Source organism: Pimephales promelas, chromosome 23, assembly GCF_988280905.1.
Source record: "Pimephales promelas chromosome 23, fPimPro1.hap1.1, whole genome shotgun sequence".
NCBI lineage: Eukaryota > Metazoa > Chordata > Actinopteri > Cypriniformes > Leuciscidae > Pimephales > Pimephales promelas.
In genome coordinates this window covers 20,485,578-20,501,351 of record NC_142791.1, presented here as the reverse complement: position 1 = coordinate 20,501,351, position 15,774 = coordinate 20,485,578, and the positions used below count along the sequence as shown (strand labels likewise).

The window sequence follows — 15,774 nt, the reverse complement described above, 5'->3', positions numbered from 1 at the left end:
TGTCTTGCTCATAATACCAGTCAATGAAATAATACCAGTCAATGAAATGTCGATTAAACGCTACTAGCTGTAACTAAAAATACCTAGAAGGGTATTTGTTTATGGAGCAGGGAAGGCAAATTCTTGTGGCCACAGAATTTGTTTTCACGACTCTATAAATTAATTGAGCTAATTAATTTTACTTGTCTTGTAAAACGTGGTCTGTGTAATTGATTACAATTAATTTGTGGTTAATTGCAGAGACGCACATGTATGCATACAAGTAAAATTTAAATAAGCATGCCTAAATGGGAGATTTATTAATATGTAAGACCAGTCTGATCCAAATCTGTATGAATAATTAATAATTATCAATTATTTATTATGCTATGCAAATTATTTATTATGATATGCCCCCCCTGATCAGACCCGAACAGAGTCTTTACATTGCCGAAAAGTAAACACAGAAGCGAAGCACACTACAGTCAGGACTACCTCTCTCTCTGAGGATTGTGGGTAGCAGCAAGAGTGTTTGTATCAGAGCACATTGTTGTATTTTGGCGTTCCCTGTTTTCTTTTCATTTCTCTTTAATTTTTAAACTGAAGTAAAATAGTTCAATCAACTTGCATTTTCCCGTTTGACCCTCGACCATGGTTGCAAGTGTATGCCAGATGACTCCATGTCCATTGAGGATGTACTGATAGCGATCAGTGAACAGGTCGGTGGTTTAAACATTAAATCTGCCTCAAGGATGAATAGAGCACTCATCATATTTCTTAAGGAAGTTTTAATGGTCGATGAACTGAAAAAAAAGCAGCCTTTCAGGAGAATAATGCGGCCAAGTAAGGAAAAAACACAGCCGTTCAGGAGAACGCAGCCATTCACAAAGTAATAAATTAAGTTGTTGAGAGAAATGTAGCGATAAATAATGTAAACACTGGAGATGACATAGTATATGGCTCTATTGATGGAGTATGCAGAAACAAATTGCAAAAATGATGAAAAATTAGAAGTAAATGAAAATTGTAGTCAGTCATTTACAGCTAGCTCTAGTGTCGCCAGGTCTGAAAGTGATTCAGATGAAGGGGTTTTGTTTTTTTAGAAATGGGAGACATAGATTCTCAAACAGGCACATCAAAATTGAGTGGCTGTGAAATAAAAGTCTATGACGAAACAAAAGGTGTACGGAATCGACAATTTGACTAGTTTTTTTCCAGATTTAAGAAGATTTTTTGCATCTTATAGAGATGTCATGATAAATGAAAATTTTGCATGAAGAAAGAGATCAAGGAACAATTGCACAAAAAAGATTTACTCAGCTTAACAACATGGACTCTTCAACATCATTCTTTTTTGCTTTGGAGAAAAAAGGTTAGAGAAAAGAAGTTAATTAGTAATTTAAAACTTATTTAAGCACACCCCGTTTCATGTTATACACAAGTTATACATTGATTGGGGGCAGGTGAACTGCCTTAGGAACGGTTTCATTCCCTCTTAGACTTGATAAAAATACATCATCATCAAGTTGATCACACAAGAAAAAAGGAGCTCTGGCCTGCAATGATCATATGAGATGGTAGACAACTACACAGAGAGAATAAACTTTTCTTATTTTCGATTGCAGCGCTTAATAGACTATAGGATTATCAGCGTCTGGGCTGATCTGGAACTAGAACAAAGGTGCTCAAGAACCGGATCTGAAATCACTAACCTATTCTTTTCAGTGATGGAAGAGAGACAACCGACAAGAGAGAAATTACTTCACAAGTTTTGTCCTTTTATGAACAACTATAGTGCTGAACCTTGTGATTCTGAAGCAACATATTTTCTTATTGGAACTCCAAAACTGAATGAAGATGAGAAGACAATTAGAAAAGCGACTTTCACTTGAAGAGTTGAGTGAGGCTGCTAAACAGCAGTCTGTGGGACGATCTCCAGGACTGGATGGACTGACTTCCGAGTTTTACAAGGCTTTGTGGTCATTGATTTCATGAATGTGAAAAATCAAGAATTCTTCCTCTAAGTTGTAGAAGAGCAATAATTACGTTATTGCCAAAGAAAGGAGATTTAGAACTTTTGAAGAACTGGCGCCCAATCTACCTTTTAGGGATAGATTATAAAATACTTTCAAAGGAATTAACAAACCGCTTGAAAACTGTTATGGCTTCAATAATTTATAAAGACCAGTCTTATTGTAAGACGTTCTATTTTTGATAACCTTTTTCTTGTGCAAGATTTGTTGCAGTTTACTGAGATTTATGGGCTTGATGTTGGTCTTTTATCACTTGACCAGGAAAAGGCGTTCGACAGAGTCGACTACGAATACCTTTTTAATGCCTTATCAGCTTTCTGATTTGGAGAACAGTTCATCTCATGGATCAAGATCCTTTACACTGATGTTTTTAGTATGTTGAAGATAAACGGAACATTAACAAGAACTTGCGGCAGATGTGTAAGACAAGGATGCAGCCTCTCAGGACATGCAATATCTATCAAACCTTTATTGAGAGTTTTAAGAGAAAAGCAACAAGGTATTTCAGTCCTCAATCACAATATATCGGAAACTGCTGTAGTAAGGCTTACTGCCTATGCTGATGATGTTATAGTCATAATAAGATCTCAAGAAGACATTTTCCAATTGAGCAAGTGTCTGGACTGGTTTCAAAAAGCACCTTCAGCAAAGGTAAACTGGAATAAAACGGAAGCATTACTTTGTGGTCAGTGGCAGGAAGAAGCTCCACCTCATCTTCTACAACAGTGCCACTGGAACACAGAGGGATTGAAGATCCTTGGAATCTTTTTTGGCACTCAGCAGTATATGACAAGGAATTTGGATGAAGTGGTTGAAAAGATATTGGAACGATTGAAGAGGTGGAATTGGATTCAGCCACAGTTATCATGTAGAGTTATAGTGATAAACAATTTAGCTGCTTCAATTGTGCTTCATTTTTTTTGAATGATGATGATAAATTAGTGTTTCAGTGGTATTGCTGAAATTTGAAGGAATTAGTATTGAATTTAAAATGTTATTTATTACTCATTGTTATTATGCATTGTCATTAATTATGAAAATGTGATTATTGTATAACATGATAGGAAAATAAAAAGTGTTAAACATCTTCTCTCTCTCTCTCTCCCTCTCTCTCATTACTTCTCTCTCTCACTACCTCTCTTGGTTGCCTAGGTAACTTAATATCACTCCGCCGCTCCTGTAGACTGTGCTAATAAATACAAGGAACAAAGTATAACTACTGCAATGCGATTCAAGAGTACTTTGATTTCTAACATTATTCTCTCAAAAGACTAGGGCTGACTTCTAATAGTCGAGGATTCGACGATTCGATTCGGAAGAGGTCTGATTCGACTATGAACGTTATAGTCGAATAGTACACGGCCAGTTCAACCTGGTATAAATCAGGTTATGTGTGTCTCCCGCTCACGAGCGCTCACTCTTAACAGACACACGAACAGACACACTGTCCCCGGGGCTGCTCGCGCGTCACAGAATGTTCATCAAGCGCTCCCCGTTCACAGTAACAGGGTCGTCTCATTCAAAACAGCCAGCTGTTGCTGTCAGCGCACACTGAATACTCATTATGAGTCAGGCTGCGAATGTAAGTTACGTGCCCACCCCAGCTCCAGCGCACTCACATTAATAAACGCCTAAACTCCGGCGCCGCGCACTCGCTACATTCCCAGCACATCTTCTAGCATAACGCAAACCCAGTCAAACGTTTGACTGCAGTATCTTATGCGTCTCATAATCCGGTGCGCCTTAAAGTGCGGAAAATACGGTATACATGCGTTTTATATTTAGCCTGAAATAGACAAGCATTCATGCGTGACAAAAAATCTAAGTTTTAGGAGGCAAATATGACATGACATGACATCTTCCGCTCATCCAGGGCCGGGTCGCGGGGGCAGCAGTCTAAGCAGAGATGCCCAGACTTCCCTCTCCCTAGACACTTCCTCCAGCTCTTCTGGGGGGATACCGAGGCGTTCCCAGGCCAGCCGGGAGACATAGTCTCTCCAGCGTGTCCTAGGTCTTCCCCGGGGCCTCCGCCCAGTGGGACGTGCCCGGAACACCTCCCCAGGAAGGCGTCCAGGAGGCATCCGGAACAGATGCCCGAGCCACCTCAGCTGACCCCTCTCGATGTGGAGGAGCAGCGGCTCTACTCTGAGCTCCTCCCGAGTGACCGAGCTTCTCACCCTATCTCTAAGGGATCGCCCAGCCACCCTGCGGAGAAAGCTCATTTCAGCCGCCTGTATCCGGGATCTTGTCCTTTCGGTCATGACCCAAAGCTCATGACCATAGGTGAGAGTAGGAACGTAGATTGACCGGTAAATCGAGAGCTTTGCCTTACAGCTCAGCTCCTTCTTCACCACAACAGACAGGTACATCGACCGCATTACTGCTGAAGCTGCACCGATCCGTTTGTCAATCTCCCGTTCCATCCTTCCCTCACTCGCGAACAAAACCCCAAGATACTTAAACTCCTCCACTTGAGGAAGGATCTCTCCACCAACCTGAAGTGGGCAAGCCACCCTTTTCCGGCTGAGGACCATGGCCTCAGATTTGGAGGCAAAATATATTTTTTGTAATTCTGTGAATTACACTGCTCAAATCAGATGAGGTAGGATTGGCTCTCCACAAAACATAAAATGTTTTTTTTCGTGTTCACAGAGGAAAAAACAATGTTACAGACATGACAGTTCTCCGACAGACACGAGCGCTCTGAAGCAGCACTTAAAGACAGCTTTAAAACTTGCACAGACCTCAAACAGAAAAGCACAAAGCCTTTCTTTAAAGTGAATTTCGTTTTTTTTTTTATCATTTTTTTTCTTCATTTTAATTAATGTTTTATCAACCAATTGTCTGGATTTAATAAATAAGAAGGAAAAGCAGACAATTACTGATAATCAAGGCGAGGCACCGATGTGTGAACTGGAGCTCGTCTCATAAATATAGCTACCGCAACTCAGCGTATAAGTATAGTCTACTCCACAGATCTGAAAGATAGCCTATATCTATATTGAAATGTCTACTTGTAAATAGAACGATTCAAAATGAAAGAAAACGTAATGCTCTCTGCTTATGAAATGAACTGTGCATTTCTCTCTGGCGCATGCACTATGCGAAGATCACGCAGCATCGTCAACTTCAGCTTTATTAATAAACAATTAAAATGTCTCCTTGCTATATTTTTTCTTTGTGACAGCTTTTGATTTTCGGCATCGTCGCTGCTAACCTTAGGCTAAAGCGTTAAGTTAGCCTACAAGTTACAAGCTCACCACTGCATCAAAAACATGATTGTGTGATAAAAACATGAAAAATACTACCTAAACATAGCCTGTTTAGAAAAAAAACACAGAACGAATAGCCTAATGCACATACGTCCATCTCTTTTGTTTGAAATGGAAAAAAAAAAACATAGCTGCTAGACCTATCTAAAAAAAAAAGGTTCGACTATCAGTCGACTATGGCAAAATCTAACGAATCAGATTCGACTATGAAAATCCTTAGTATTGACAAAAATGTGATATTACGATATCGATAATGAATATTGCGATATCGATATTAATTTCGATATTTTTAAATGGATGTAAAACTACAAAAGTTATAGGAAAACATCAAAAAAAGATTAATAAATAAAACAAGTTTTCTTACAACATAAGGTTTATTTCAACTGACAGTCATATTGGACTGGTACAGCATGAATAAATAAATAATAACCATGTCTACAGAACAGGACATGTTTTACTAGTTGTGTAGGCCTACACTACAGTGTAAAAGACAATAAATAAGCAAGTCCACAGAACATACTATATGCAACATAAACGCCACTATATGCGTTTTCTTTGACCAGATAGCTATCTGATCGTGAAAAGACCAGGTGTAAAGGCCCTGTGAAACGCATTTGTGACGTATTTGAATCTAATCGCTCAAACCACTTCAGGAGGTGGTCTGGGCCGCATTCCAGACGAAACTGGACAAATGTAAATGCATCTCGTTATTGAATAAACCAAATGTACTCCTTCCAAAAACGGTAAAAATGAGAACGTTACAGGCTTGTCATGTTATGGCCAGATATGACGACGCGCGCGACTGCAACACGCATCACCGCAGATCAGCTGAGCATCTCTTCATCAAGCCAAATCAAAGTGAAAGTAAGTCGCAGAGGCTTTTCCCACAGTTATCTTCATTAAAAGTAAATAAACTAACTGATCTTATTTTACCTGATGATCGTATGCAGCTCATAACTGTTGCTTTCGGTGACATACGTGCACTCCATTAAATCTGCATATAGCGCGGGAATTGAAAAATCATATTTTGATAAATCAGATATCCGATCAGTGAAAAAGCATGAAGTTGCCAGGGTGGCCTGACGTTTATGCTTGTGTGCGTCGAGCCGGCCAGCAAGTGTGTATGTGGGGGGACTATGTGGTAGTAGAGCAAGTGAGAAGTGAGAGAGTGACGGCGATTAGCTTTGAAGCGAATCGCGACTCTTGAGAAAAACAAAGTGTCTCCCCTGTTCTTTCTGACCACTGTGGGAAATCTGTAGCATGAAAAGTTAAACCTCACCTTGATTTCATGTTGTTTATGGAGAAGGAGAATCAGGAAATGAATCGGGGGAAATGCAACGGTGATGGACGCATCATAAACAAAATATTGCATAAATATCGCGAGACTTTCGATATGTATATCGAGCAACGTGATATCGCGATAACGATACTGATTCGATATATCGTGCATCCCTAGTAAGTAGGCTAAGACTTAATGATTTTAAATGTATTTGCATGTATAATTTCAGACGCAACCTTGTGTTTTAGTTTTATCAAATGCCAGCACTGGCGTGCTCTCTGCTCGGCGCCGCTGCGGATCGAAGATGAAGAACGCACTGAATCTGATTAAAACAAGAAGTTTGGTGATTGATTTTTCATTAGGCTATTTTAGTGCCCCCTCAGCACTTCGTTCCCTACGCACAGCGCGTGATGCGCGTGGTGGGAGCGGCGGCGCTGCTTGTAACATGAAATCCGGTGCGCTTGCAGCATTCTGAAAAGTTTTCATCTCACTGCGCCTGGAAACAATCACGTCAATTGGGAAATAGTGAACTTGAGAACGCAAAATAAACAATATGTGAACGGCCCTACGGCGTTTATTTAGTCTAAAACTCGCGTACAGGATACGAGAGCAAAAAACTGTAGCTATACACGGACAGAATGCCATCCACGCGTGGGCGCGTTGCTGCACAGTGAGCGCGCTCGATGCCGGCCACGAGCTAGTGGAAGAAACACTACTGGTTCACGCTTGCGCGCATACTGCTGTTTGGCGCGCAGTGTTCTGATTTGCTTATTTCCTATTTACTTGTTTGGTGGAGGCAATCCAGAATAACTGTTGGTGAAATTATAATCAGACCCACCCACCCACCCCCAAACTATCAAACAGCCAATGTCTGACAGCCCCGACAAGGTTGTACTGTAGTATATGAACTTTGGGTGTACAGTAGTATATAAAAGCGCTACATAAATTGCCCCATTCATTCAATGTCTGTTTAATCCATTCAAATTCTAACAATTTCCAGACGTAAGCACCCACCTCGCCCCAGATGCCGGCCGTGTCGTCGAGATTGTGTTTCTGATAGGACAGCTGTCGGATGCAGTTATTAACGGCAACACTACTCCTGCCAGGAGCCATTTCCTCCTCTGATATTTCCACCCAGCCCAGAGATCGCACAGCAAAACACTGCAAACACACACACACACAAGCATGAAGAACCCCAACAGCTAGATGATGTGTATGTGGTCAGTCATCAGTGTGCTTACCTTCGCCCCCTCGGCACTGCTGACATAAGACAGTTCCTCTTCCTCCTCAGACTGAGAAAAACTGCACACAACAAGATGATGACACACAGAGACAGGTCAATGCTCCAGTAGCTCAAACACTAGAGCCCGATCCCGCTGAGTCCAGGACCAGCCCTGCTCCTCCAAACGTCTCTGTGTTATCAAGTGTTCCTGAAGATATTAATCTGCTGGTTCAGCTGCGTTTGATCAGGGCTGAAGATGGACTTCCTGCAGGAACAGGACTGGGCAGCCCTTCGGTAGTCTTAACGTGAGTGGCTTTAGATAAGCTAAGAAATGCATAAAAGCACTGCCATGTAGATGTTATTGTGGCGTGATACTATGTGATGCTCAGCTTGATGTTTGATGGATCTGACCTGAGATTGATGGAGGCGTAGCGTAGAGTCGCTCCCTCAAATTCCTTCAGACTTTCATCAGAAGCTGTATCCTCCTTCTAAGCGATTAAAAACAGCATTACATGGACTTATATAAAAACAGAATAAGGTGTTTGTACGTCTGTGACACCATCATGACACCTACCTGCCAGAGTTCTTCAACACTAAACGTGTTTGATTGTGAAACAGCGCTCCATGTAATCTAATTACAAATGTGTTCATGTTAAAAGACATAAGCATTCACATGGGCTACAACAGTGCTTATATACTGATGTGATGGTAGTAAGCGTGTGCACCTGTGGCTGGTCAGCGGGCGAGAGCGCGGGCGAGGCGCTGGAGGGCCGCTCCTCCAGGGGCCCGGGCGGCTCCCACTGTGTGGTGCCTGTGGGAATGTGCCAGTAGTAGGTGCCCGAGGTGTCCTGCACTCGCATCCAGCCAGCAGGCAGGTCCGTGTCCGTCTCAAATGCACTGCCGTCCCAATAGGACTCTAGAACAACAACGAAACGTTTCTTTGAGTGTGTTTACACCTGGTTTTAACATTTCGAGTGATCTGATCAAAGGTTGTCAGGTGAGGCTGTTTACACCTGGCAGTAAAATGCCTTGCAAATATGGATTTCAATAGTTCTCAATAGCTTACTCGCCAAAAACAGTATGGCCCTTATGGACTAAACAGCTAATTATTAAAAATATACTGTAAGTATTTTTCCCTATAGAGGCACAGCTCTGTCACACAACATGAGCCTGCTTTAGGAGATATGATGTTTTGAGCAGAATGTTATTTTAGGCCATTGTTAACCTGTAATCTGTCTCACTGACATCAGACATACAGAAGATGCTCTGTGAAATCTTGAGTATTTATATGTTCGCCATGATAATATTGGTTACTCTTAACTCCGGTAAAAGGGGAAAACACTGAATGAATCCTAATTGATAACAAGAGTTTGTATACCAAACAGTTGAGATCTAGATATTCTTTATCGCCATCATTAAAATCATGGTAAGTCACGGGCAGCATAGCATAGCAACAAAAGTGCAAAACTCAGCAGCATATGAGTGATCTGGATCAAGGTATCGATCTAATCCAAGAACGTTATCTGGCCGACCAAACGCTTGATTCCAAAAAATCTGTTTGGTGTGTTGTTGAGGTTTAGTGAACAACACAGTTTAATCTGACTACACTTTATTTTTTTGTAAAGATTTGCAAGATTTTTGTGATCATATTCACTAAAACCGACACTACGGTCCAACAGAAAAACATAAATCAGCCGGTTTTAGAAAAACCATGCGCTTCTACCTCCACCTGGAGTTGGTCATTTGTTTTGCAAAAATCCACCGCTCCCGGTTTTTCTGATCTAGTCAGCGCAGGGCTGTGTTAGATCTCAGTTAATCAAAGTTCGTGCACGCCACAGATCACCCTTGCACACGTTACACATCACATGCACAGGCCTGAAATCCGCAGGTGTATTGGATTGTACGAAGCAGGATGGCGGAGAGAAAATCTACTAACAAGCTTCCAATTCCTCAGTTAACAACCAGAGCTAGGAGGTCCAAAACAACCAAGGAAAAGAAACACCTTTTGCGTGATTCAAAAATGTAAAAACACATGCAAAAATATATATTGCACAAACTGAAATAAATAATGCAAAATTATCAGAAAAGCAAAGAACGTGGTCACGGATTAAAATATAATAAGTGTGAATCAAAAAATAACAAGCATGAATAAAAACTTTAAACACATTAAAAATATTTTGCACAAAACCTAAATTTATGTTCATGTTTTTTGCTCTTCTTTTCGTGTTCTGTGCTTGCTCTTCCAAATGTTGCAGTTAAATTAGGGCGGGCTTAATAGTCACCATTGGTCCACTAGTTCTAGATTGACAGCTCCTCCTCTAGCCAATCAATCAAAGAGGGGAGTTGACGTCACTCTAATGCGACTCATCACGCTACTGATGTTCACTCGTACAGGTGAAGATAACCATCCAGCTCAGCTGGCAAAAATCTTTCCGTGGCAGGACACCGTTATACTGTATGTGTGTCTGAAACTCGACCTGTTACTGCTATACGTCTACCTGGCGATCCGTTATTATAGTTAAATTAGTCATCCTAACGACGATCCATCCATCACATCAACTTTAATTACCAGGCCTTACTTCTGGACCTGGCACTGCGAGTAGGGTTGTGCCGATAGACGATAGTATCGTGTATCGACAATAGTCTGAGATATCGCCGATGGCAGATTCCTTTGATGATATCAATATGATAATTGGCTCGTTTTACCATAAATAACGTATTAAATTATTATTATTAGGCCTATTATTATTATTATTATTATAAAGCTAGTATTGTTATTAAATTAATATTAGGAACTACAATTAATTTGCCTTGCCTAAATTTACAACGACATCACCTCATAACAAATTTTGCAACACCGACACGCACTAATGAGGACTCCTCAACGAGAATGTTTTTAAAACAGACTAAAAAACATCCCACATCAAAATTTAATTGCAAGGTGATCCATTCACAAATTATCAAGTGTGCTCGTTTTAACAGACGCGAAATTCAATTTCCTACAGATCCAAGATGAAAACGGCATCGTTGTTCGTCATATTTGTTTCCGACGTAACACATTAACAAAACGTTTAATGACACTAACACTAAAAACAATACAATTACTAAATAGTATTAATAATAATATCACTAAAATAGTATTATAGTTACCGTTATCATCGTCGTCTCTGAGGGAATGCGGCTTTAGTGCAGATGCCGAAAGCAGTCCGTTTTTACTTTCACTTTCAGAGATTGAGCGCGACGACGTTCTTAACCCGATTATGTTGAATAAACTTGACAATGCATGTGGTCATGTAAACGCATTAACCCGTTTTCCTTTATCAGTCAAGTCATAAGTATAAGTATAAACCAATCGACTCAGCTAGACGTTTGGCCCTTGCTCTGGTTTCTCCCGGCATTTAAAACACATTATACCATGGTCTGGGTGAATACTCGATTCTGATTGGCTGCAGGGTGTCCGTTAAAAAGTGATAGAGGACACCTAGTAAAGTAGTTCTGGTGAAACTGCCTGTTTACCATTCGAAATGAATAAATAAATGCGCTGCCTACAACAGCTGTGAGTAACCATAGCAACAGGCAGTCAAACGTCAAAGTATCCGTTAACAATTTGCTCTATCAAAACAAACATCTAACGTTATATTACATAGCCTACTAATACAACAATGAGCGGCGACTTCGTTATTTCTTTTAACATTTATGGAGAATATGACAACTTTGACGACTGGGATGCTGCTGAAGAAATAAAAATGTAAATAATGAAACGGAGAAACGTCGCAAAGAAAATTACACCGCTGCTGCTCTGAATGAGACCCTGCGCGGGAGTTTTACGCAGCTGTCCAGACAACCAAGGCAGGAGGAGAGTACAGCGTTTCAAGCCTAAGAAGCCTGTTTGATTAATTATTTTATGTGTAATTAAAAAAATAATAATAACTATGCCTACCTTTGTGTTTCATGAAAAACAAAAAATGCATTTTTGAACCTGAAGGGTTCTACAAGCTGAGCGGACTATAAATATCTCCGGTTGCTTAATAAACCAGGCGAGTTATTATTTGTAAAAACTTGATTTAGCCTAATTAAAATATAAACTAGCAGCTAATGTTTTAAAAATGTTTTATTTGGCAAGTGACCATGGTATAAGCGGGTTAATGCCCTTCGAGGTGTCCATTGTCAGGTTTTAATGGACTTCGGCGGAGGCAACCGTCCTCCGCTGCGCGTCGGCCGGTTCACGCCTCGCCGTCGTCCATTAAAACCTGACAATGGACACCTCGTCGGGCATTAACCCTTACTTAACCCGCGTACTTCGTGCTGAAGTGCATCCAGGCAGAGAGCGCACTGGTAGGGGGACACATATCGCAAACTCTGACTCTTTCTGACCCAAGAAATTATTAAAACGTGTTTTCATCTCGTGCAGAAATAGGGCCTAGTCAAAATGCTGCATGTAACGGCATGAGGATAGGCTAATGTGTCCGTAAATTTCCCGTTGACAAACAAAAGGATTAGGATCTCTTTTTTTACTTCACTATACCAGGAAATAACCTGATCCTATTAATAAACACTCCACCTTTGCTAGTAAAATAGAAAAAAGATTCTCGTATATAAAACGAAGTAGGCTAATAAAACAAGCAAATTAATGAGTAGGCTAAATAATCAAGTTAATAATCAAATAAGTTAGCCCCGCCCCCTCACGATAATATCGTGTATCGCCGATCTCACAGGCTGAAGATAGGACGATATGAAAATGGAGCATATCGCCCAACACTAACTGCGAGTGTCGATCTTCTCAAAGAAATCCCGATTTGAACGAAAAGTTTGAATGAAGGACCTTCTCTGTACACTATCATAAAGACTAACTTGCCACCACCTACAGGCCGTTTTACTTTCATATTTAATCTATAACACGGAAGGGCAATGTTAGTCCTGGGTGCAGAGTTTAGCTCCTTCAACTCTAATCAAACACACCTGAATCAGCTAATCATCATTTTTAGGATTATTAATACCCAGATGACGTTAAAGTCTGCAGGACAACGGCACTCGAGAAAAGACGTTGCCTAGCTCTGTTCTTTTCAATAATTTTCACGTTGCTGTATTAAAAATCTAAGCTATATATAAAACATTAATCCTAAAGTAATATGCAAATATGTAGCTATAAATAAACACAACAAGTAATACATCACTGCATAAAATCTACCAGGTTTCTGTAATCTCCTCTGTACACTATCATTTTCATTAATCTTTTGTCAACTGGTATCTAGTCTAAAGGCCTGTTCACACCGGGACGAATTTCGCGCGCGATATTCGTCGACGTTTAACGCCTCGTGACTAAACAATGGGCGCCAATGTGAGTGTTCACACCGACGCGAAAAACGCCATGCGTAAAAGCGTCATTTTTAAAAAAACGCCTCGGGTTCGTTTTTTTTGGTTTGACGCGCCGCGTCAAAACCTATCCGACCAACGAGATTGGCGGGTTTGCTCACGTGTCTGGTACTTCTGAAGTTACAGTAAAACACAACTTGGGGGCGTTCAAACACAAAACAGTCTTGCGAGCACACATACGGCGATGAAGAGACAAGGCAAGATACCTATGGGCAAGATGAATGTTGAGCTGCTGGTCTCGGAGCATAAAGAGCTATATGATAATATTTATATTAGTATTTCTGTAATAATAGTATAGTATAGGGTGACCAACAGTCCTGTTTTCCCGCGACATGTGTAAAACGATCACTTTGTGTTTTATAGAAATCTGAGTTGAGATGAGAACTGCGCATAGTGTCAGTTAGATTTTGACAAGTGAGGAGAAGAGATAACCGCTCTGCCGACTCTTTGTATTCTTTCTTTTATTTTATTTTTCTATTGTAACCAGATGGTTTTTTTTTCTCGCTCGATCCCCATATTGAGGACGAGTGTAACGTTTGAGTGGTTTTATTAAACGCTGGAAAATACGACAACTCTCGTCTCTCGTGCATCTGTTCATCCGACAACTAGTGCTATGTTTTTATCTCTGGGCAACATCTCAACTTTGCGTTACTTATGTCCTGTCCTGGCTGTTTTTAAGTGCTGAAAATATCCTGGTTTTCAAAAAAACTGCTGGGAAAGATCAGTTCTACAGCAAAATATAGATGTGCAAACAAGGTGGATGAGGAAGAAAAAAAGGATAAAGAGGATGAAATCTAAAGACATAAATAGATTTTGTTAGTTCGTTTTTGTAAGTTTGTGAGAGCTATTTTTTTTGTTTCATTTGGAGGCATTTCTTTTAGTTATTTATTATTTATATATATTTTTTTTTAATACAGAAGACATTATTTCTATCATTATTTCATTCGTTTTTTTAATCTGTCATAATAAAACATTGAGACATGAATATGATCACCCTAGTATATTCTATTATTATTTCTGTTTTACATTAAGCGCCATCTAATGTCAGGGAATGAATTTGCATGTTCACTCAGCTCATCGTCAGCGAAAAACGTTTGGGAACACAAAAAACGCGTTGAAAAACGCTGACGAATAACACGCGCCGATATTCGTCCCGGTGTGTACGGGCCTTTAGAATTCATTTACCAGGCTACATATATGATAGCTTTTGAGGGTGGCATATTTAACGGTAACGATCGCCAGGTTATGGCTGTACATTTATTTTTATTTTTTTACAAAGGCTACATGTTCATTTTAAATTTTAGTTGTTGTTGATGTTCTTTGTTTCACATACTCTGAACTAGGGCTGCACGATTTGGGCCAAAATGATAATCACGATTATTTTGATCAATATTGAGATCACGATTAATTATCACGATTATTTGTTGATTTTAACCAAAACTAATTTTACTGTCACATAGACTAATTATAACATCCTTACAAATCCATATTGTGCTACATTCCTGCTAATGTACTATGTGCATTAAAATAAAACAGGTGCTCTCATTCACCAAAATTCAATGCATCTCTTTAAAGAATAAAGAAAAATAAAGAAAACAATAAATAAAATGTAGCAAAACTTCAACAGGGCACTATTTTACATAGTGTAAATATATTTTAGGACGCAAAATATAAACTTGCATTGTACCTGCATAATGGATGTGAATAAAACGCGCAAAATGTACAATCAATAAAAAACAAATATTCCAAAACAGAATGCAACCAAATGAGAACATGTCAAGGCAGAACTATGCACTATGGAAGTTCGATTAATGGATGAAATTCAGAGTTGTTATTTGACACTTAAGAAATGTAAAATGTGTCAGTAATTAGTTGTGAAATCTTACTGCATACATTTAATCTATTTAATCCTCCATATTAAAGTTTATGTGGTCGAATTATTTCTATTTATTAAATAATAGTTCAAAACAAGATGTTTGTATTAGCCTACTCATATTGGAGTCCATTAATCGAACTTCCGTGCCTCTTAGTAATTATATGTTTGTGTACCAATTTACTAACGCAATTTACTAATGCTCACTCGGTCTCTCACGCGCACTGTCACTCAGACCCCGTTTACACCTGGTATTAAAATGCGATCTGTATCCAGATAAGTTATCCGGATAATAAGTACTGATTCCATTTACACCTGGCCACATAAATGTGTTTTTGCAAAACGGATATAAATCCGATCTTCACCTCCTGCGTTATATGCAGATTTAATGGATTGCACGCCACCAAAAGCAACAGATCTGAGCGGCATTTTATTGATCATCAGCTAATTTCCAAATCAGAGACATCAATAAGAGAGAGTGGCAACAGGCCTGGTAAGATAATTTCGTTTCTTTACTTGAAGATGTGTTAACTGCGTCTGTGACTTACTTTCACTTTTATTTGCGATGTTTGCACGTTGAATAGACGCTCAGCTGCTCATCTGCGGTGATGCGTGTCGCATCTGACTAGGCTATAACATGACATATAGCCTATAACACGCTCTCACTCGTTTATTTTTTAGCATTTTTGGGAGGAGTAAAATATACATATGTGGTTTCAACAACCAGATTGCGTTTACACCTA

The 15,774-nt window shown here is 39.8% G+C and overlaps 1 protein-coding gene across 1 annotated transcript in view; it reads right to left on the bottom strand.

Annotated features, from left to right (window-relative positions):
• apbb1 (amyloid beta precursor protein binding family B member 1) overlaps positions 1-15,774 on the bottom strand; it is a 124,961-nt gene that overhangs the window by 71,342 nt on the left and 37,845 nt on the right. Inside the window, exons 3-7 of the mRNA XM_089126378.1 lie at positions 8,511-8,701; positions 8,360-8,416; positions 8,197-8,273; positions 7,805-7,865; positions 7,578-7,724 (exon numbers count right to left, since the gene is read on the bottom strand). Of these exons, the coding sequence (XP_088982504.1) occupies positions 7,578-7,724; positions 7,805-7,865; positions 8,197-8,273; positions 8,360-8,416; positions 8,511-8,701 (533 nt within the window). The remainder of the gene's footprint in view (positions 1-7,577; positions 7,725-7,804; positions 7,866-8,196; positions 8,274-8,359; positions 8,417-8,510; positions 8,702-15,774) is intronic.